The sequence below is a fragment of the Malurus melanocephalus genome, unplaced genomic scaffold (genome assembly GCF_030028575.1).
Source record: "Malurus melanocephalus ecotype Western Australia unplaced genomic scaffold, MMel_1.1 scaffold_30, whole genome shotgun sequence".
In the NCBI taxonomy this organism is placed as follows: Eukaryota; Metazoa; Chordata; class Aves; order Passeriformes; family Maluridae; genus Malurus; species Malurus melanocephalus.
Window position 1 is genome coordinate 2,652,861 of NW_026623262.1, and position 24,425 is coordinate 2,677,285.

Below are 24,425 nucleotides of genomic sequence, written 5' to 3' on the forward strand. Positions count from 1 at the left end.
AAACAAAAGACCTTTTGTGTGCTATTATAAAAAGCTGTTCACAGGGTTATCCAGGTGTTGCCTTCAGTGACATGATGASACTTCCAAAAATTTCCTTGAAATATTGAGAAAAAATACTGCTGATGACAAAGTGAAAGTAATCTCTRTATTTTGAATAAAAGAGTGACCATGCATAGAAACTTCAAAATGATCCTTGTTTCTTATTTAAGGMAAGCTTTATCCTATTCAATTCAAAATGTGCATATTTGTTTTTCACATGTCTTGATTACTGAATACATACATAGGAGTTATATTKTCCTGGTGGGTATATTTGCAGAGGAAAATAGATCAAATATTTAACAATTTGGGGAGATTTAAAAACAGCTTTATACATCCAGACCACATTCACATCTTGCATGACTGAGATGCCTGTAAAGCAAAATGTGTTAGCTCAACAGCTCTAATTTTGACCTTGAAGTGTCCTATGCATTTATATGGAACAGCACCATCTATTGGCCTACARCATTTGATTTCATTTGTATTCTTGTCTCACTTCTGTTGGGATGTTTAGAAATTTGTAAATTATGTCTTCAGCTTTTGCATCATTTATTTACATATCATGCAAAACAGAGTATAAATATCCATATTCTGATTTTATTTTTTTACTCAAAGCTGCCTCTACCATCTGCTCACAGATAAAAAGAAAGTATGAAAAGAGCAAGGAAGGGAAAAAAGAGAAAGTAATGAAAAACTTTAATTAGCAATCAGTCAAATATTTAAGAGCAGAATAAATCTCTCATCTGTCCTGAAAGGGGCAAYTATGATGATATGATGGGAAAACATCTTCCATTGTGACATGTGTACTAAAAATATCCAGATTCAGCACAATCAGCTACAGAACACAACTCYTCACACTGAACATACAAATTCAGATGAGTGTGACAAGTCAACGATAATACGAGAAGTCAAAAAAAATTTAGATTAATAATATCTATGGGTTTTGGGGKTTTTCTAAGCTTTTATTTTTAGCATTAAACTARGTAAGAGTTGCAATAATTGATTTTGATCAAGCTATCAGTAAAATTAAGACACCAGCAAAGCAGGTATAAAAAGTCTTGCTGATCTTTTCCATGGGAGAACTTAGGTACAGCTAACCCATGGAGAAAAGACCTGCTCAGAAACAACAGTTCTAGTGGATTGCTCATGAATAAAACTATCAGAAAAYRAAAATCCCAMAAAAACCAAACCACCCTCTCACCACAAAAAAAAAMCAATCCAAACAAAAAACTACCAACKATGGAAATTTTTTTTTCACTTAAAAGTAAATTGAAGTAAAAAAGTGTCTTCAATACAAATCAAATGTTTTTGCAAGTCTCTTTARAATATTATAATCAACATTAAACAGAAAGTGATGAAAGCAAGCAAGCAAACTGCCAATGCAATTATTAGGAGAGAAAAAATAGGAAAACAATGAAAGAGAAAGTATATACTAAAAATCAAATAAAAAGGTAAAGCACATTTTTGTAGTGCTGTAGGCAAAAAATGGTTTTAATCTCTAAACAAGCATCTAATTTAAGGTAGGGCAGTGGTCTTYCAATTACTTCTTTCGGTACAAAATAATTTTTTTTTCTGATTATTTCTGCAAACTGCTGCCAGCACCTGAGAACCAAGCTGTATTCCATGCTGCCATTGCACAGCACACTGTAGGGCAGCCTGCAAACTTCAGTGGGGTTTCAATAATTTCAAGGACTGCATCTAGCTCCAGCTAAATCACTGTTCTCTGTTATAGGTGTCYAAGTGAAAACAAAGYATGTTCAGTCTTCTTTTCTCTTTTCAGTTTGAAATACCAATATAATTAAAAGACACTGAAATTTATTTTTGTTAATGAAGTAGGTAGTCTAGGGCATTTGGKTTTTTTTCTTTCCAAATAGGATTTCATCTGCAAGATGTCTTCACACTTCAGAAGGTACTGGTTTTCACACTATGTGAAGAGCTTCAAACAACAAGGCAGAGGAGATGGGATTTACTTAACCAGACACAGACACCTACACTGCTGCATCTACAAGGAAACCATACTCACTGAGGGTCAGTCAAGAGAAACARTGCTGTCTAGGGGGCTGTGTTTTTCAGACTAAGGTTTGGGGKKTTTTTTCCCCCTAAATTATGTCTGAAAAACTATAACCCAGTGACTTTTTGCTGCCCTGACTGTATAGGGAAAGTGGACAGGATTGCCAGCATCTACATTAAGGAAAGTCAGAAAAGGTGAACATAGCACTGTGAGCAAAACTCCCTTTGGGAGCACTCAATATTCATAACCTAATTATAATTAATCATCCAATGGAAAGGCAAAATTCTGATGAAGTTTCGGAAGTATTCAAAATTAGAAGCAAAGGCTTTAAGTTAGGGTAGTTACAAAACAGCATCCTCATGATTTCATTATGAACATAAAGTACATCTGAAGTTTTGATCAGTGAAAGTCTTAAGCCAGTTTCAGCTACTGGTAAGTGTAGTCTAATAAAAACAAAAATATTGTTTACCTGAGAAGCACAAGACTTCTCAAACATTTTTGCAGGGAGGAAACAATAAATTTATTCCTTCTACTCAACATGMAAATTTAAGAATTGCTGTAACATGGTAAACCCAAGCAAATTCCCAGATAGAAATCCATACTTTTGTACAACAGAAAACCAATTTCCTCTGTAACTCATAACAACATGCAAAAGTCCTAGATAYTCATAACCAAAATACATTGCTCATAACTACATCCATTTAGAATTATTTTGATACTTGAAAAAGGTATGGGAAATCTCACACTGTGCTGACTCTCAATCTCTTCATGYTTCTGTTGCAAAGCTTGGGAAGCTCTAATGGAATCTCCTATTCCCCATTGGGTTCTTAGCTGTTCTGATCCAGGTCCTTCAAGCCAATTGACAACCTGTCAGTAAGATAAAGATGTTAAAAACAAAGTAGCAAATCAATGATACAAAAATTGGTATACACAGACTTTTGTAACACAAGCAGAAATAAACATGGGCATATGCTTATGAAGAAAACAGATCTTTTTCATCTCTGTAGAAATCTTATTGCTGAATCCATTCACATTCTTCAATGTGTTAAGTAGAAACCACTTTTCATTAACCTTAGCCTATCAGCTCCATGAAAACAGGTGACAACTACAAGATATTTCGTATAGACACTTGTCATTTCATATCTCCTGTCAATGAAAGAGCTCAAAACACAACGATTATCAATCTCTTGTGTTCAAACCAGAGGGTGTTTTCTCCCCAAGTGATTACAGTGAACAGCTGCAGTCAACCTCACACCTGAGAGCTTTCTCCTTTTTTTGCTGATATACTAACACTCCAGTACAGGATACATACTTATCTCAAAACTAAACTTACATATTAACTTGCTCTATTCAAATAACAGAAACCTGTTACAGAGTTTTAGTGGCCACATCTCATGTAATATTTCTTTGCAGGGTCACAGCAATACAACTTTAGACGACAGTATTGGATTTTATTTTTTAAACTATTTTTTGATGTAAATATTACTCAAAGCAAAGCAGAATATCTCAAATTTTGGGTTGCTTACACACATTTGAATTATCCGATATCATCTATGGAAAAATTTCCTAATAATTTTTTAAATATCTGTAAAAAGAGAGAGCCGCAATGAAACCACACTACTGGAGCCCTAAGCAAGGAAATGCAGGAATATATCCAAATTCTGAACCTTAAAAAAAGGCATAGGAAGCCAGCTTCCTCCCTTTAATGTGACTTTTGTTTAAACATTGATCACAAAACAGCTTCACACAGATTTCCAGGAAACATAATACAATACACAATGTAACCCCATAATCATGAAGACAAATGAAACAGGGACTAATTGGACCATTTTCCTAGTGCTGCTAGACTGCACTGCAACAGTAATCAAGAATAATCATCCTTACAGAAGGCTACTCAATTCACTCCATCTTTCAGTCWTTACGTATCTGCCTTCCCACTGCCCTTTTTTGCCCCATGCCAAAGCACTGTTTCAGAGCATACATTCATTGCTCCAAAAGCATTCTGAGTCTTCCTTGATTTTACCATTTCTAGGACAAATTACAACTCTACAGATGTAGGTTCTTTTTGTTTAAAGAAAAACTTCCTGTTGTGCTCAGCATCTCTGCACAGCTGTTACTGGTTAAATATGGAACTGAGAAAGTGAAGGGACCCCGATGTCTCCCTGTAAGGTCAGAGTGGCCTGGAAAACTTACACATGGAAATGACAGTTCTCATGCAAGTCTGATAGAGTACACAAGGTTACTGCTTAGCAGTTGCCCTCTCCGGCCAAGACCACCTCCCCACTACAAGTTTCTAGCAACTACAGCACTGACTCTGCAACTGCTTAGGCCAGCACGTGGCTGTTCTTGGGACAGATGCTGGAACTGAGGAGGGAAGAGTTTCTAGGGGACATGCAGAAAGAAGTGATATAATTTTAATAAAATTAACTTTAAAATCATGAATGACTAGACTACTGCAAGAACTCACATTAATTTTTGTGAATTAAGATTAGATCCTCTGCCTACAGAAGGACAAAGCAAGAGTTCATCCTACAGTTACACTCATAAGCAGCATTTAGAAAAACTGCTTATCAAAAAACATCTGAAAATCTTCGCACCTTTTATATTACAGAATAAAAGACAAATGAGAGTGAAACAAAACCATGGAACAGAACCAAAAGGGGCAATTCAAAAGAGAGGATAGAATATCAAAGGCAGAAGGGAGAAAGTTGGTTATGAATAAGAGGGTTTTGAGATAGGAGTAAGAACTAAGCAAATCACAGTAAGTAGAAGCAGGAAATAGTGAAATTGAAACAGGAGAACAAAAGCAAGTCAGGAGTGGTTAGCAACGTAAGATGGTATATAAATAATGAAATAGTAAGGTAACTGTAAAGAAAGCTAGCAGAAGACCAAACCAGAAAAGAATAACAGCAACACAAGGGAAAAAACTGCAAGCATGTTATATGGCAATTTTTGTTTTGTCCAAATAAATACCATGGCACTTTGCCTCTATTGGTTTCCTTCTATTCATCATTAGCTTCTTACTTTTAGGCTTTAACTCTTTAGCCTAGTTTTCTCCTGTAAATCCAAAAGAAACTAAATAATTTTCTAGATCTAGTAAGTTTTTCCCAAATATTTATATGCCATTTAGAAAGCTTTTAAATGCACTTTTTAAAACTGATTAGTTTGGTAAAAGAGCAAAACACATTCTTCCTRTGTACTGAGACTCAGTTCACTTGCCAGGTGACATCTGTAGGGTACACAGTGCAGACAAGTAACTATTTCTACTACAAATATTGCAAAATGAGGCCCAGTAATGCTAAACAATTCTATTTAAATGCATTAAAAAGGTCAGTTTGTCAAAGTATGACATAAATCCCATGTTGTTCAAACACAAAAACTTCAACACAGGAAAAAAATCTCACCTGATTATACTCTCAGCTGTTCTGATATGTTCTATATAGGACTATATTAATTTGTCATGTATTTCTAATATTCTAGCTCAATATACCAACAGGTGACATTTGCTTTTTAGATTTTTTTACAGTAAACAAATTAGTACAGAAATTAAAATTGTCCTCTAAGTAGATTTGCATTTTCATTGCTAGAYGTCATAAAATTGATTAGTTTTTATTTTTATTCGTATCTACAATTCTGTAAAGTACAAGCACTTGACTTGGACTACTCGTGTATTAGAAATGCCAATGCTGAAAGGTTAAAAGCAATTATATATACAATTTTCTGCATATTAAAACTATACAGAATTTAAAAAAAATAAAAATCTAATTTCAATTGATAAACACAAGAAGAAAAAAACTCTATGTCCTTGATTTTCACTACTGAAACTCTGCTGAAATGTTGAAAGTGTTAATCACATGCCTTTTTCCAAAAGACCTACTCAGTTCAGCATGACCTTTAACATGCAATTGATTAGGAAGTTCATACTCATTCTGGAAAGAGTATCCTTGGAATGCAGAGAGTTTAAGCACTTTAGCTTAGGCTAAACTACCAAGCATTAGACAAACAAAGGAATAAATAATGGCTTATAATAACAGGAACTTTAAATGGCATGGGCAGGTTTCCAACCCTGAAGCAAAGCTGACTCTCAAAGGTGYCTCACCTGTGAATGTTGCTCTCTTTGCCAGCAGGGCAAGCATTGGCCCCTCCAACTATGCAGCCATGCAGAGGGGAGCAAAGGGACTGCTCCAAGGCAAGAGAGCACATTCACAACAACCTTCACATATCAGAACAGCCTTTGGAAAGTCACTGTCGCAGCCACCACGTAAAGCACTGAGTAAAACCAGCACAACACTGACACTTGTGGGGTGATGGCAGGCACGAAGGTCTCACCTCCAACTTTCAGCGTGCAGAAAGCACAATCTGCGACTTGAGCTCAAAGCTCCACCTCACAGCATTCAAGAATAAGTGCAAGCTTACCTGCATTACCTTCTGCTGAATCTCCTCCAGCTGGGTGCGTTTGCTGCGCTGCCTGCACACCTCCTGGTAGCGGGTGTACTGCTCCCGSAGCGAGTCCAGCAGCTTCATCACCTGCGGCTGCGCCAGCAGCTCGTCATCCATGGGAGACCAGGAGACCCCTCCCTCGGAGCCATTGAACCGCCGCTGCTGCAGCTCCGACAGCAACTCGTGACCTTTAGGAATACATACATGATGGGTTGAATTTAGATGTAAAGAAAAAAAACTACAAGAATTAGCAGTAAGATTGCCTGCTTTTAAACCATCAATGGTTCATTTTGGCAGCAAATAATCTTTCATAACTAGGTGCAYTTAATGATGCAATTTCATGCAGAGCTCTGGTCACAGTTTGTGCGGCTGGTTCAGTCATAGCACAGAAGAAATGTGGTATATTTCAGATATATAAAAGAAGTATGTGACTAACATTCAAATTAACAATAGCATTGATTAAAAAAATTGATAAGTATAATCCTGAAACAACTCTGTTGTTGTCTRAAACAACTCTGAAGTATTCTGATTTACTTTACTTCATGCATCCAAAGCATTTCTCTCAAAAATGCATGTTCTTATATTGGAAACTTTAATTTTTCTCAAGCTTTCAATACAATGATTAACAGAGAAAGGTTGCCTGTTAAAACTCCCATGATCAAATCACAGAATATGCTGAGCTGGAAARGAGAYACAAGGATCATCCAGTCCCATGAAGTCATGAAACTTTATAGTGCCAAAAAAAAATTCATTACACCATAATTAAGAAAGCAGAGAGTGCATATAAACTAATGGGCTGTGGAGCCAACTGCTTACACAAATTGTTGTTTTGTCCAAAAACTTACTATTAGACAAGGACACACAAGTAGGCAAAAATYTAGTTACATCTGCAGACACTTCATATTTTAAAAACTTCAAAATACAGAACAAGAAACTATTGTTTTACATTTTAACTCCAACCAATATTATCCCACATCTAGATAAGCTAAAATTTTACACAGAGGGCATGTGAAGTCAGCTCACTGTGACAAGCACTACATGTGATACACACATTAGTTTACAAGAGGCTCTAAGGCAAAAATTCTGAGCATTCAGACTCTGATCACCACCTAACACTTTGCATTACTTCTTATTCCACAAAGGCACTAATTAAAAAAAAAAAAATCCAGCATAAATCAATACACTATTATACTTTATTTCAATAGGAATACACCCTAAATCCAACGTTTTAAATAATCCCAAATCATTTAATGCTCATTGGAGAGTCCAAGAAGCAAAGTATGCTTCAATTTTCTGACAGATGACCAGCTCAGAACTAGACTGATGCAAATGGTCACAATAGTGCAGGATATGGCTTTCTGTACTGTAACTGTTTGGTGGCTACTGAGATAAATTCATTCTATAAGGCAAATATATTGACACCAGCTGAAACAATGCATTCTCAAAATTAAACATAACAGTTATGATTATGCTGTAAAGATACTAGTAGGATTATAAAAATATATATTTAAAAAGACATGTTTGAAGTTCTCAATTTCTTAGCATCACTTCTTTTTAACCCAAAGATTGCAACAGCTGATGAGCTCGTTACACTGTGAAGATGGCTAAGATAATAATTGTGCCCTCTGTGCTTTCACCTGGGGCCTAAAATAAATTATACCATTTTCCTGACCAACACTCTAATTTTTTGACTTACTATACCTGTCTGCAAGACAGTCTCAGGATCAACTGATGGAAGGAAGTTCAAATCTATCGACCTTGAAAAAAGTAACAAACACATTAACATTTTTATTACAGTAGCACTAAAAACTTCTAATAAGGCTGGAACTAACTGATGGTGTTAAGACACTAAGAATTTTTCCTCACTTACATTGTAAGTCCTCACTTTTTCAACTCATTGAATCAAAACACAAGTGGAGGTACATCTAATCAGTTAAATGAGCATCTATCTACACATAGGCTCATGTATTATGTAGTCTCCATTATAAATATTTAGAATTTCTTTACACATTTCTAACTATTTAAGGTGTACCATTTTTCCAGGGTTTTTTTTTTTTGAATGAAAATGAAATTTTATAACCCAAAAGAAATGCTTTCAAAAAGTGAATCACACACCTCTCWCGCTCTTGTTGAGTTCCTTTATCACTTCCATTGTTAATCAGAGCAAGCTCATCCAGTAAAGAYGTTGATTCTTTTGTGAACTTTTCAAATACCTAAATAAGAGGCAGGTTTTAATATAAGAAATGAAATTTAAAGTAGCTCTACTGAAGCTAATTTATCCACCAGTTCCTTTAATGATCTTCAGTCTTTACACAGACTAATTATTTTCCAACATTCAGATGGTAGGGAGGAAACAAAAGAAAATACAAAGTTTTGTCCAGGGAACACTTAAAAGCACTAAGATTTATTAGGGAGATAGCAAATATTATACTGAATATGATGAATACTGAAAAAAAAGTTAGATTTCTCCCAAACCTGTAAGTTCTTCTGGACATATTTATTTTACATCTTCATTAAAGCCTTTAATGATGCTACAGAATCAAGGCATGTTACAAAACTACCAGACAGCTTACTTGGAAGGATTAAAACAATAAATTTTGTGAAGATTCCAGCTTCTAATCACTATTAAAATGGACTATATTGTAATGAATAACCAAAAATAAAAAAGTATTATATAGAAAGACTATAGAGAAAGAAATATTCTCATCAGTTTCTTTGAACTCAGGGGCTTCTGATCTCAGATAACAAGGCCTGTATAGTCAAGATACTGTACTGCTCAGACAATTCCTCTGTACCTGACTTCTGAGGGTTGGTTTTGCTTTTTAACAGAACCGAGCACATCTGGGTGCCTTATGTGACATGCACAGTAACTTCCAGGTCTTTTTGGTGTTAATAAATTATTAATCAACAGGTTGCCAATGAACCTTCCCTAATTTATTGAGAACTACTTAAAATTTCAGGGGAAAGCAGGTGCAGTTTCAACACACTTGGAGATCCTAGATGGAGACACACATTTTAAGAACAGATTACACAGGAAGGGAACACACTGCTTCAATGAAGATTAAATATTGTTTTGAAAATTCTATTTAAATAACTGGAAAACAAGTATCAATGRAGAAAAGATTAAGAACATTCTGGAGAACTATGCACACCAACAATTGCTTAAACAATTTGTGCTGATTAATAATTAAAGGATGTAATTGCTCCTAGCCATTTACTGCTTCTCGGTCTACTGGGGAAAAAGCATTGACAGAGGTTTTGGTATAGGACAGCTTAAAACCTAGCTTAGTTCACAGGAACCAAGATGTAAGAGATGCCCCAGGATCTGCAGAATCCAAGTATTTTTTCTTGTTTTCTTCTTCTACAGCATTTAAACAATTTCCCTTGATAGTGACTACACCATACACTTAGGCTCTTCTAGTGTTAGTGYTACTAAAAGAGCTTCATTAAGGAACTTGTTGGTTCAACAAACTGATTACATTAGCTTTATCATCCCTTGAGTAAATGCAGTGCTACTCATCACAAGGCTATTCAGGTAAATGAACTGCACTACTATACATACGACCATTTCCTACACAAATAAAAATATCAGAGCTCAAATGAGACATTAAATAACCCCCAAACCCCAAAACACAGATAACTAACCAGCCTCTTATTCAACCAGTCCATGTGATCATAGGTGAGAGTTCCTCCAAAATCTTCTGTTAGCTGGCATGGTTCTATATATCGCGTCAGCTTGTTAGCAGATACTAAAATAACCTGCAAAAATAATATAGGTAACCTTTAAGCAATGTTTATATTTTCCTTAGGCATCTGAGAAGCGCATTCAGAGATGCTGAGCAGATCTTTCTGTGATTCAGATTTTACTACTAAATGTTTAAATGAAATATGGCTGCTTGCAATTAGTSTGTGCCTAAAGCAGACAGGCAATTCTGAAACGCAGTGTATATCTCATGCATAATCCTGTAAGAGCATCATCTCTACCACTTTGTCTACTTACAACTGGATAAAGAAATGTTTGGATGGATATTTGTTTTCTTGCTGGAAAACAGGAAATGTCTTTGTGTTTTGTGATTAAGGCATATGCCATACAATTTGTTTCTAGTGAATGCAGTAGCAGGCTCTCATACTGCAAAGCACTTGGCATTTTCACCACTCTCTGGCAATCTTTTGGTCCCAGAGGTGAGTTTGTGCCATAGAAGTTAAGTGCCTGCATTTACTGTGCAARTATGCTCAGTAAAAGTTGTATCAACTACACTTTTGCCATGAGTAGTCAAAAGTTCAAATYTTCATATGCTTAAAAGCCTAAGTCATTCACCCAGGAGACAAATCTAGCTCATCAGCTACATCAGGCAATAGCAATACAGGAAAACACAGGTCCACTGCTAGGTGGAAAACGAAATTCTTGCTTTCATTTCTGCATTCTAGAGGCTCCTAAATGAGCCTTTTTCATGTAAGCCTAAATCAAAAGTTGGCAGCACAGCCTGCTTTGATGCATGATATGCTAAGCCTGGAATAACTCCTGCGGAAAAAAAAMCTCCCAACTTCTCTGTGGAAGTAGACATATTGGCAACATACAGCCAGAAGAAAAGAAAGAAAATTTCCACCACCCATAAAATCATTCTCATACTCTTGCAGGGCACAAGAATATRTGGAAAGAGCCTTCTACCCAGCTCCATTTTCCTGCAGATACCAAGACTAAAGAATTCAGAGCAGCTCCAAACAAAAGGTCTATTATTGCAGAGGAAAACCTCTCAGCAACATCCAAATATACACTATTGTCCTGTACCCTTAATGGTACACAGCTGCTGTAAATGGAATTGGCTAGTAGTTTCTTTAAGTAGTGCCAGTAACCAGACCAAATCCCAGAGGATTCCAGGACCAAGAAAGAAGGGGGAAAAAAGCCTTTATTCTTCCTTCTTTTGACACACTTTTTAGTTTAGGTAAGTTTTAACATTCATCTCTATGAGTTCATTTAAAAAAAAAAAAAAAAAAAAAAAAAGAGAAAATTAATTTTGGTATGGGAACTAAAGGAATCAGGGCAGCTGGTTCTCATTACTGAAATACAAGTTCTAAAAAGACCCAAATAGCCTGACAAAATGGATGGCATCGAGACCACATATTTCAGATTTTTTTTTGAACTGAGATCCTTCAGGAAGGAGAGTGGGCAAGGGATAGCCTTTGTAAACTTCTACCAGAAAGATGTTTTCTAAAATAAAAGAATTCTCCTGAAAAAGCAAAGCCTGTACAAAAAATATTTAAGCCATATGAGAAAACAAGCTTCTGACAACAAATAAACACCCACAAAAGAGGTTTGGTCAAAACCTGAATTTTTACATCTTACTAGAAATATTTTAAAAAACAAAAACTTCCACCTCAYTGATATGCTTTGTTGTAACTTAAGGCATTACTCCCAAACCTATTAATTCTCTAGGTTTCTAGAGAAAAACATTTAAAAACAACTTATTTCTTAAACTGTTTGTTGACTGTTCACTGAGCTAGTAGCAAAATAATTTCTGAACTTTCAAAATAAAAACAAACATTTKAATTTTTGACTAGGTTGTGGCAGAAATGAAGGTTCCTGAACAGAATTTAACTCTTGCTCGAGACCTGGAGTAGTGGCAGCACTCACCTAACGTCCTCTATATGCTTTAAATTGGTGAAATAGTTTTGATATTTTCTAGGTATTAAAAATGCAATTTGCCTCTCCAAAGCTTCAGAAATAATGTTTTKATCAGCTACTACAAATTAATAGTCCATAAGTACACAGAAGAGCCAAAGAAGAAAAAAATGCTGAAAAATGCAATGTGCACTGTGAGAAGATACTTTTCTTTTACAGATGTGAATTCTACTCCAAGTTCAGCAAACTTCTGCYGATTCCCAAAATATATCAAAATCAAAACACAGTAATTGTCTTTGATCTTTTGTGAAAAGAAATGTCAAACTCCCACATCCCCACATSCTYGGAAAARGWGTCTYTTAYGAATTAGCATTCCCYCTTTGCCTTTGAATCTCACCCTTCRATATATTACCACAGGTACAAATAAGGTAATTTACACTCGTAAAAATAGATATAACCCATTTGTTTGCAACTGAAATGATTTTTTGTTTTCCTTTTTTTTCCAAGTCATTTGATTGCACTGACTCCAGAAAACAAGAAAAAAAAAAAAGCTTTTGGACATAGCTGGATGTTAAAATGGAGAGCTTAAATTTCCCAAGGGAGAAACAAGTAGATCGGGACAAATGGTAAAACAGAAAAAAAAAGGTATAAATTATTGAATCCTTTGCTTCCCTTCCCACTTGATCCACCACTTCTGTCAACAAGGACAGCTAACAAACTGTCAGTGGTAGTAGGTTTCAAAAATGTCCAATTTGCTACTGACCACAKTTATGGAATCACTGTCTGCACTCAGTTCTTTTTAGAACCTGGAGGAGTGGTAGCAGCCCGAATCCTTGCTCTGTTCTAGTCAGTAAACTTGCTCTGTAGATCACTGGCCTGCTAAAACATTGTGAAAGCCTTTAAAGAAGTAACTCAGAACARTGCTTTAGGAAAAGTGCTGTATTTTTTACTAAAATTAACAACCTTTATAAAAACTGCTAAACAAAAGAAAGAGACAAAGACAAAAACATGGACTGCAATGTTTGGTGCCTTAACCGTCAAATTCTATTTCTCAGGAGTGAAAATACATTATTTTGACCCATGCAACACATATCTTTTGTAATAAAAAAGCTTTAAAGACTGTTTGCATTAAGCTGACCTTTGTCTATGTCATTTGCTCTTTTCTGCAATTTTCATTGATCATCTACAAGGAGACGGARGCAGATGTCAAGATGAGAGAAAATTCTAGACATTCAATAGGACACATAAAAGTGCCCCCAAAATGTTAAATACATCCAACTGAACTTTCTTTCTTGAGGGAAGAAATAAAAAAGCTCTTTAATACAAATGTCAGAGTCAACTCAGGAGCTACTTGAAAACCAGATGACGTAAAATTTTAGTAACAAGAAACCTTTTTCTGAAGTGTGTAATGTCACAGCAGGCACACTACTGAACGTAAAAAGAAGTAGTTACTTTCCAAAAGAGAACAAGGCACATGTCCCTTAAGAATACCAAATTTAAACAAGCGTAATCTAAATATGATCTTCATTGCCACAGAACTGTAAAGCAAAGACTGAGGGGAATAATCCTATTTTTTGATGATAAATAAGATTTCAATCSATTTTTTGAAACACTTGTTTACTTGTTTGAACACTGAGTAGCATAGGGTGTTACTTGCTAATATGGAACATTAATCTAAACAAAGATCATTTTCTTTACCATCACACCAAGAAACACAAGTTAAATACTTATCTGGCCAGTGCCAGAGAAATCTGTCATACTAGAAACCCAAGAGCAGCTGCAGAATCCTAGATAAATACAAGATGAACTGTCGGCTCCACTCCCAGGAACTGCCTCCCATCACTCAYGGTTTTACTCACCTCACTCCCTCACCCTCCAGGGCTCCAAATAATTAGCACACTATCCTTTTTATATCCCACAGAAGAGAAAATAGGCAAAGACTCTGGTATTTTTCAACACACTCTTTTTTAGGACAGAATTCAGAACGTGACATAAATGCAGGCTTGCATGCTCCCCAGCCTCACATAAATTCTCTGATTTGCCCAAGAACCCATTGCCTCCCATGTCAAAACAGCAACAGATACACACACAGACGAAAAGAGAAATGCAGTTAAATAAACAGCATTAACTGGACCTCCTATCTTTGGGAAAGTCCATGAATGCTACAAATTTCGGTGCCTCAATCTTATAACAATGAACTGAAAATGGACAAAAATTAGGCACTTCCTACAAAGTGTTACTCATTCTTTATTCTGTGAATACTCTGCTTATTAGTATCATTCCTAAAAGATATATTAGAGACTTGAGATTTTCCAGAGCAGACGCTGCAGATAAATTATCATAAGAAATTTCTGACACTATTTACTAGAGAGTTGGAGCTGTCAGCTGCTACAGTAAGTGTGAAGCATTTAGAACTACTCAGACTTTGGACTTCAGGATTATTAGGATCTTTTTACTGCACACTTCATTTTTTTCAACTAATTCCTAGTCATTTACCACCTGATTTTTCCTTTCCCTTTTCCCATTTTTTTAATGCAGTTGATTTCTCATCTCCAAATCCTAAGTGAAGTTTTACAATTTTGCTCCTGATTTCCACAAGGTTAAGGACAGCAAGGACCTCCTCTCTTCTTTCCTGATCCCAACAAATTGATTTTCAAAGTGCTAAACTAATACCTAAATCAGACTCAGATATTATTTTCCCTCTAAGTTCTATAAATGAATGGCATGTGCGAAATAACCCCACCACATTGGGGTTATTATTGCCAAATAGGCAATTTTGCATTGTGTACAAATTCTTCTATTTTTATGGTTCATTTTTTTCTTCCAGTTATGCTCGTTGTACTCATATGAAAAGYTCACGCTCAAATACTACACACTACATCTACTAAAAGAGTGCTTACACATCACTATATAGAGTATAGTAAAAAAAAAGCAAAAAGCAGCACCTTCAAACTCTCTAAAACACAGAAATTTTTATATTCAAATCCTGTTCTTCAATCTTTTAAAACATTAACAATATTAAGTATAACAGTATAATGTATGCAACATTTCAACTGAAAGACAGCTTTGTAACAATTAAGACAACTCTCCTCTTTTGAAGCATAGCACAGGGCCAGATAAAACTGCTTCAATTAACACATGAACTGGTTGCTAATAAGGGAGGAATAAAGTTACAGAGGGAAGTTCTGCTGGAGGACAAATGGGAATTGTTCTGAGGCAGGTCCAAAACCAACACTAATACTAACCAGAAATAAAGATAGGAAGTTTTACTCAGCTGAATCAGCCCACCTCATTGTACTTATCCACCCAGTRCTGTTTGATCTCAGTTGCCACATTTACTTTTGTGCTTTGCAACTCATCATCACCACATCTCACCCTGTGGCAGAGGATCTCTGCCTTTGAGCACAAAGGAAGACACTGTGATTAATGGCTTCATACGATAATATTAAGAAATGTATTAAGAACAGATCAGGTAGCAGGAAACAGGAGGTAGATTTAATGCCCCATTAGAAATCACAGTTATACAGCATTTACTTCAAATAAAATGAAATTACGCCCCAGTGAATAAAAAGATTGCATATCTTCACTTAAATTTTTAGTTTACTGGTGCAAATCTAATCCTGGATTTTCCTAATAGTTACATGAATCTAACCTATGATCCAAAACACAAGTTGGGTGTTGCTTGTTTTTACTGCCAGTAATACAAAATTATGCAGCTGAAGATTTGTGCATGAGTTAGAGCCTTCCATAACCTTATCAGTGCCCTGCACTCGTATCTGGAATAGAGGAAAGACATACTCCTGTCTCTAACACAAATATTATTCRGAGCCCAGAGAAGGTGGGTCATTTTTACTGAAACAGTTTTCCTGACTGCAACCAAGTAACAGAAACCAAAAGGTTTAGTTACATAATTCCAATGGTCTATGCCAACAATGCCAGCACGGTTATTAGCACAGAACATGGTTCACAAAATTAATAAGATTACTAAATTAAAGGATTATAATTTAATGACAGTTTGCTAAACCTTAAAGTGAAACAAAAAACTTTTTATTATCATAGMCATGTAAAATTATCCCTGCTTTGTTGCTATATTTTCTGTATGCTTTCTGCTTATTTGTCTTAAAATACATTCTAGCTGAGTCATGTTAAATAAAAACCCAAGAAGAATCTTCTAGAAGGACTAACTTCTTAGAAGGACTAACTAGAGATACCATCATATATACACTAACAACTTTTATATCACAAYTTCAAAGACTTCCTGAACTTATCCAAGCACTTTATTTACAGGTGTGTGGAAGGGAAAAGAGAGACTGAATTACACAGTAGGGACTTGTAAAGAGGGGCTTTGCCTTTATTGCTGCTCCTCTATGGACTCTGACATTTACCTTATGTTGTGAAAGATCCGTGTTGAAACCAAATATTGCAAACTTAAGTTACTTTCTAAACAGCAGCTGTTAAACCATATTTTTGAGCACAGATGGTTAGTTCAGASACTTTTTAAATTCTCATCTTGGATATGGTTCCAAACAATAGGCTAGTTTATAGAAGTGGGCACCACCACACTCATGTTTTTGATTAGACACCATGACAGGGCTGCATGCTACATGCCTGTTGTAGTACAAACAAGATYAGCTTAAAAATGAGTGGAAAGTTTGATGATAAAATTTTCTAAAAAAACAGGGAAAATTTAGGATTCCATTAACGTCCCAGACAGATATAACAATGGAAYTGCCAATACTAACATGCAGTCTCTTGTACACACTCTGCCTCAGAACTCAGAATAGTGTTAGCTTGTATTTGGCAAGGGATCTGTAACCTGTTGCTAATGTCAAAGAACTYAAAAACTGAGAGAAGATGCAGGCAATAGCAATAAGGTGTTTGTCAGAATGGTTATTACAGCCAATACAGTGACACTGCATAGCATACATATCTCTACAGTCTATTGGAGAAGTCATGCAAAATTTCAGACTAAACCCTGCATAACAGTTGCTTCAAAACACCCACAATATGTACCAAATAGCTTTAATTTCTTGCTAAGCAAAGAATTAAATGCCATACGTTCTAAGTTAAGAATATTAAATGAAGGAGGTCTCATTAAAAATGGAAAAAGTTAATAAACCACAATGGTTTGTTAAGGTTATCCACAAAGCATCTGGAACAGAACTATTTAAAAGACTTTAGCTGTCATTCAATTAATCAAATATTTCAGAAACAGTATTTTTGACTGAAGTAAACAAAAGCTCAACATACCTCAAAGCCAAGTCTATCTTTCTCTTTCCAAAAGCAGAAATGTGTAACCTTCTTATCCCAGAACTCATCTGGCTTTACTACGCAAACAAGTGACACCTCAGCTGGAACAACATTCTGTAAAACAAATGAAACAGTAAGTAAAACATTCAAGATTAMACCTTCATTTATCACAGAACTGAATTCCACTTAGATTTCATCATCTCCACAAGAACTTAAAAATTGCAGACAGAAAATGAAGTAGGTCTACTTCATCTACATCCCATACTGGCTCCATCCTGATTTGTAACAGATTGCACTAGATTTTATTGCAAAATTGTGTCAGAACTGAAAAGAAAATATAACCTCTTTACTATYAGTCCTAAGGATGAACCATTAGTCTATGCTATGTTAGTATAGAAAAACAATTTTTGGCTAGGCTTTATTTATGGTATTTCATTAAAAAGAAAAAGAAATATTAAAAGCAAACCTTTCCAGTAATGTTACCTTCTATATAGGAGGAAACAGCAATTAGAAAGTTGGAAAAAAATCTTATCTTTATCAGATCACATGTCAAGATAATATCCTATACTTGTTTAGTACATATTATTTAGACTAAAATGAAAGTTGAATACTGACATTTCAACATATTAATTCAGCAAATATTACCAAGAAAACATTTCTCAGCCTAAATCAGTAATTTAATCTGTCAAGCTGATTTTACGCTGTCACACTGAATGTAGATCAAGTAACAAAGACCCTTGATTACTCTAAACTCATCAGCTATAGCAATAAATAAAAGTTAAACAATCAGAGTAGTGATATAAAGGCGCCACAATCCATGGGATTGTCTTTAAATACTCATTTCATTTATAAAAAATCAATTTAAAAGAAATCAGCAATAAAAAAAACAATTAATTCTTACACATTTTAATGACTATGCAAAACTATTTACAAGTAGACAATATCTTGAACACAGAGGTGTTTTTGAGAACTACATACAATGAAGCAGACAGAAATCTCATATAATCTGCACAAGAGATCAATTCACAGAGGAAAATCTTCTTTATTGCTTTCTTCTCAAGCTCAGATCAGATGCGTAACTGATGTTTCTGCAAGCTTTGCACAGGCAGGATGAGTGCCAGTGCTGCCAGGGAAATGAGTGTGGGCAAACAGGTGACCTTCCCCATAGCTGCAGTCCCCACTGAACCTCACAACCACACTGTGGCTGAAGGAAAACCCCATCAAGATCATAATCTGAACACAAGGGATTCAAATACTGGAACTCTATTAATAGGAGAACTGTCTTTGTCAAGAACAGGTGAAAGACACCTTGAAACAGACTTCAAAACCCAGACAACAATAACCCAGCAGGACAAAAAAAAAATTATTTGTATTTGACACAGTTTCTGAGGATTCACCTAAGTCAGAGAGGAAAATGGCTCTGATAAAGAGAAATCATCTGTGCAGTACAAAAGTCCAAGTGTTGTGATGCATTGGAAATGCTGTACCTCGCATTTTCTTTGACCACTGAGAACAGAAGATAATCTAAAATGTTCAGAAGAAATAAGACTCTACAGTAGGCCCACAGTCCTGAAGAGCTAAAAAAATTTGTTTTTTTAGATTTTTTTTTTATTGGAAATTGTYACTTTTCTTCTTCTCCTACTTTTTATAGTATTCAGAACATAATTTGTGATTGGAACTATTGTCCACAGTAAAGTGGACTATATCCTACTGCAAAGGAAACCAGGTGGCACACTATATATTGCATCAAAACCTGCTCAGCTGTAATATCTGTGTGAGCTGCAGCCCTGCACACATTGGTATTGCTCATAGTTGGTGATGCCAGGAGCATATTTCTGTGGCTTTTTTTCTTTTAGCTAAAAGTACATTGTAGAAAAAGGTGTACAACTGTGTGTTATCAGCATATAAAAAAATTGTCTCTCACTGGAGTGAGCTGTGTCATCTGCTTTGCAGACTTCCTTCCTGCACAGAACTCTAAGTCAGAGAACCGCATTTTATTTTAGAAGATCACAAGTTAGCTGTATCTCAAAAAGGAAACTACTGCTTCTACAACAGCACAGCAATTGGGTTCACATCCATAAAATTGATCAGTCAACTATGAATGTATGAATATTTATTTACCTGTAGCATTAACACAACTGTCTTCACCACATTCCACTGAGATTTTCTGCCATCCACTATCACAGTGAATCCTCGAGCTTTACACTTCTCACTAAAAGAAGAAAAACATAACATTTTAGAAAAGCATAACATTTACTCTAACAAGTGCCATATCACAAAAACCTTGGATTTCAATCCTCCTGTAAAATACAACTACATAACTTTTTCCTTTATAGAAACACTGTCTTATAAACCTTAAATTTACTCATTTATAAAACAACTTCCAATTTTAATGCTCCAACATATTATTACAATTCCAAATTGTAGTTTGGAATATCTAATAATCACCTCTTTTTCTTCTAATAACGTTTGAGTCTGTGTATACKACAAAAAACACCCCCTTCCCCCAAAAAAACAACAAAAAACCTCCAAACCAAATACCCCAAACCCAAATAAAAAATACACCCCCAAAAAAACCTCACAAAAACCTGCTGAGAACAATTAGGTGCAAAGCCCAAACTTCAAAGGAACTTCTGCTCAAACTCTGTGCATTTCCACAGATATCTCCAGCTCATTCCAAACTGAAGCTGCTATCAAGGGGCTCACAAGAACAGCTGGACAATGTTCAGTGGTGGCAGCAACCTCTGGATATCACCAAGAGCTGGCAAGTTTTACCTTCTCATGACCAGCCACAGGAGCATCCATAAGAGATCTTTCAACATTAGTTACCACACTAGATATCACGTACCAGGTTGAAATTTTGGTGTTGGCAAAGTTATAAGTAAATAATATCTATAACATTTACATGAGGTAGGAAAGCATTATGTAATCTTTCCTAAGTCTGCAAAAACCAAACAAAGTCATTTCTGTGATCTCCTTAGCTTACAAAAAACAAAGCAAGTAACAGTAAGCATTATGTTTCAAAGCAAGAAATTAACTGCTTTTTATTTCATGTTTAAGCTGAGCTTCATCAGGTATGGGTGGAAGACAAATTCATCTCGGATTTGGAAAAAGAAAGAAAACAAACCAGGGAAAAGAGATACTTTGCTGGTCTATTTAGGAAAAAATAATTACAAAGTTGGCTGCCAGTCCATGAATGCTTTTGGTTTTAAGGAACATCTAAGATCACAAACATGATTTTTCTGGAAGCATTTTGAACATTAAGGCTTCATGAGTGCAATGTCTGATCAAAATCAACTCAGAAGACACATTACTACCACTTCTAAGAACAAGGTGAAGAGTGTTACTACAGCATCTTGAGAGATCCTTAGGCTCACCGGGATCTAGCAGTATCAGCATCTGCTCCTCTACTACTAAACCTATTAGAAACCYCAAAACCCAACAAAACACACAACCAATCAAATTCAGAAGTGACCTACCACTTCTAAAAATTTCCACCATTGCAAATGCTTGTATGCAAGTAAAAAATAAAAAGCTTGGTGATTTGCGCCACAATAGAGAGAATACAAAAAAGGAAGCAAACTTCAGTATGAACAGACAACAGCATAACTTTGCCACTTTTATTCTTCTTCAGTTCTGACCAGACCTCTTCAGAATCTGACAATTTTAAATTCCATTAAAGAAGGGCATAATAGTACTAGGAATAAATCGTCTAAAGATATACACAAGATTTAAAGGAAAAAAAAAAGGCCATATTCAACAAGAAAAGGACATAGAGAAGCCTTAAAATACATCCCTTAGATTACTGGGATGAGTGTTTCTAATTCAGCCAGCATCACACTCTAAACAAACATTTATGTAAAATTAATTTGGTATAGATGAGCAAATAAAATTAAAAACAATAGAAAGATCCCTTCTACAATTGGGAAAAAAGCAACCAGCTCTGAACAGAATGCCTTCCAAATCACCTTGGTATACTTAGGAGATAGTCTARTGTGACACTCAGCTCATCCATACTCGTCTGTTCAAGGCATAATGGAATTGTCAGAATGAGGCCACTTCTTCTGTCCTTCCCGCCTGTTTCAGAAAGAAAAAGTAATTACAAAGTTAATGTGATGACGTTTAAGCAGAAGAAATACTTTGCAGTTAAGTGGTCTCAAACTTCATCATAAAAGCAATCTTTAAATTTGCTGCAAAAATCTCAGCTGACCGTCCACCTCTCAGTTGTGAAGGTTCATTCACTGCATGGATATTGAAAACATCACCAAGGCATCAGAACAYAGCCCACATCCACAGCTGTCACAATTTTTGTCTAATACTTTCAATATAAACAACTCCAATCCAGTGCTTCAGAAKCCTCATTTCTGCATTTCCAGATTATATTACTAAAAGGCATCTCCTAGACCTTCTACAATTGCAGCCTACAAGCAACCCAGTCAGCCCCCAAGCTGAGCATGGACCCAGAAGCTCCAACTGGAGCTCCTAAAACACCGACTACTAAAGGAGGGTCCTGTACCACACAGGCTGCCCATGGCATGTACTCCAATTGGCAGTTCATTCAAACACTGAACAATTTCCAGACCACCTACAAACTGATAAACAGTTGCTGCATGATTAAGATAAATATTTCCAACCACGTGTCTTAATCTTCATATACATTTTCAAACCTTTCTGTATAAAAGTCATACTAACTATATTAGAAACAATAAAATTTAATACATTATCTATTTTATTAAGGAAAAAACCCACAACTACAACACACCTAAGCCCATGTGGAGTCGATTACTAAAAAATCTTCTCCATATTTTTGAAAAACTGTACAAAGACAGCTATAATTTTGGGTGAAAATGCAGCAAAGTAAATTTATGTAACCTGAGAAAGAACAACTTTATTCTCAAATTGTGTTAATTCACRTAGCTAAAGCCATTAAATCATGCTTTTGCTTCATAAAGATCTTCAGAACTGAAGTTCCATCTAATCAGTAAGAACAACTTTTTACAGAATAGTAACAGCTGTGCAGAAATAAGAAAAGTGCATGAGCATAATAGCTTGCAGACTCACACACATATGTTGACATAATTTGATAAGAATTCTCCCCATACATGAGGCRCAGGCAAGATAATGAACAAACACTGTTTACATGGCATATGCTGGAATCTAAATTGCAACAGGATTTTCTTTCTTTGTTTAAAGAGTTTGCACAGCTTTGGAAATTTGGAATTTAAAGATCCACTGATACAYAGATATTTTCCACATTTTCAAAAAGGACCTACTGCTTTCAGTGGTCCACTGCAGTAGTTGTGCTCCCCTCCCTTCCTCTTTTATGGGAGAGAATTGTTGCTGAAAAATAGCAACATGTTTTTTAATAACTGTATTTCTAARACTGAAGAATGAAGAGTGGTGCTATATGAGAAAGGACAAATGGACAGATGCTTCCTGCAGAAACAATCTAAAGCAACAGTTATTTACAGACTGTCCACCCTTCTGTTTCTAAATGGCAAAAAGCCTGAAAATTGGAGTGAGGAAGCAGAGAAAAAGGGGAGAAAAAAAAAAGGTTGGAATTTAAACAGCATTTGCTGAACTGACTAAACAAAACACAACCCAAATACCAGAAACAATCTCTTGACATTTCACAAAAAGACCACAATAATTATTAAATTATTATTTCATGGCAAGTCATTTCGTGTAACAACTGACAGGTTTTTCCCCCAGCTTGTAAACACTACTAAGGAAAGCAACTGAGAGCATCACAAAAGGAAAAAGAAAAAAAAAATTTTTTAGTTCATTTTGGACCAAAGTGGTTGTTTGAGGCTTTTTTTTTGACTTATGACCTTGCCTTTTCTTCCGTGCCATGTGTAATGACCTATCAACATGAAAGCTACACAGCCAGGGATTTCSATTAGAAACATTGTTTTGCTTCCTGAAAAACCCAAGATCAACACTATTTGTACCAATTTAACTCAAAAATGACAAGAGACCTCAGCCTATAAACACTGCAGAACATTTCCCTAAAACATTATTTTTCTGTGTATGTGTTTTTAATCATTAATATATTTTTATTTATTAAACTATATGAAGTAATATCAATGTAAAGAGACATGATGAACTGACTTGTGTCTATCAAGTTCTTTTACTTACACTGAAGAACACAAAAAAATCCTGCTGCATCAAGCTTTATCATTCATTAAATTAAAGCACCCATTAATACCAATCAATTCCAAAAAGATCAAACCTTCTTAGAAATACAGAGGTCCAAAAAGGTTCCTAGCATTTAAAATGTCACTCAATAAATTACTTTCCAGTATTTCGGAATGGATCAGGAAGCTTTAACAGCAATTTGAAAATGCACTCTAGTTAATGAGAATATGCCCTTGCAGTATAATGCTGAATAACCAACTTAGTACACATCTGCTGTTACTATGGAAGAAACTCCCCACTGTCCCAGGCTTTAATGTGGGTTCAGCTTTAGCGGTGTGATTGTTTTTAAACAGGAATTGTTGGATTTCAAATTGGTGGAAACAGTGGGCAAAATCAAAGCAAAATAAAATCTAATAACWAAAAAGAACGGGTTTCACTTCTCAGTTGACTGAAGCAGGCTTAACTAGACTAGTTAAAAAAATAAACTAACACAAACTGAACCAGAAAAATATTTATGTCAACACTAGKCAATTTTTCAAGCTGACAAGTGTTCTGTAAGTCACCTACCTACACTAGATCAGACAAACACCAAGAACTAACAGACCTATCAATGGCAGCAGTGAAATTGGCAGGAGAATGTCATTCACTATTTCAAGCATTCCCTTTATTTTTTTTCTGGCATAGGGAGAAGAAAAATTTACCTTCAATGTCAGATTCAATAAGTTTTAATATAGTTTAAGATATAGTGATAATTACAGCCTTCCCTGAATTAAGTACTTGACAATAACCAAACTGTTGCAATGGATGGCTAATTCTGCTTCCACATTGTCTTGGGTTGATTTTGTGCCAATCCTGTATTCCTATATTCATCGGCTTGTATGCCCAAAAGGTGTCTGTGCCTTCAAATGCGGCCCGGAAGAAGGGGCAGGG

General features: G+C 35.6%; 1 protein-coding gene across 4 annotated transcripts in view; it reads right to left on the reverse strand.

Annotated features, from left to right (window-relative positions):
- The window catches only part of SESTD1 (SEC14 and spectrin domain containing 1), a 49,443-nt gene that overhangs the window by 11,749 nt on the left and 13,269 nt on the right, over positions 1–24,425 (reverse strand). For 3 of the 4 annotated variants that reach the window (XM_057363735.1, XM_057363733.1, XM_057363734.1), the window contains 8 exons: positions 21,326–21,434; positions 19,479–19,569; positions 17,358–17,471; positions 10,133–10,246; positions 8,603–8,700; positions 8,189–8,244; positions 6,464–6,675; positions 2,792–2,914 (listed from right to left, as the gene is read on the reverse strand). In XM_057363735.1, the coding sequence (XP_057219718.1) occupies positions 2,792–2,914; positions 6,464–6,675; positions 8,189–8,244; positions 8,603–8,700; positions 10,133–10,246; positions 17,358–17,471; positions 19,479–19,569; positions 21,326–21,434 (917 nt within the window). The remainder of the gene's footprint in view (positions 1–2,791; positions 2,915–6,463; positions 6,676–8,188; positions 8,245–8,602; positions 8,701–10,132; positions 10,247–17,357; positions 17,472–19,478; positions 19,570–21,325; positions 21,435–24,425) is intronic. The other variant, XM_057363736.1, reaches the window with a different exon arrangement.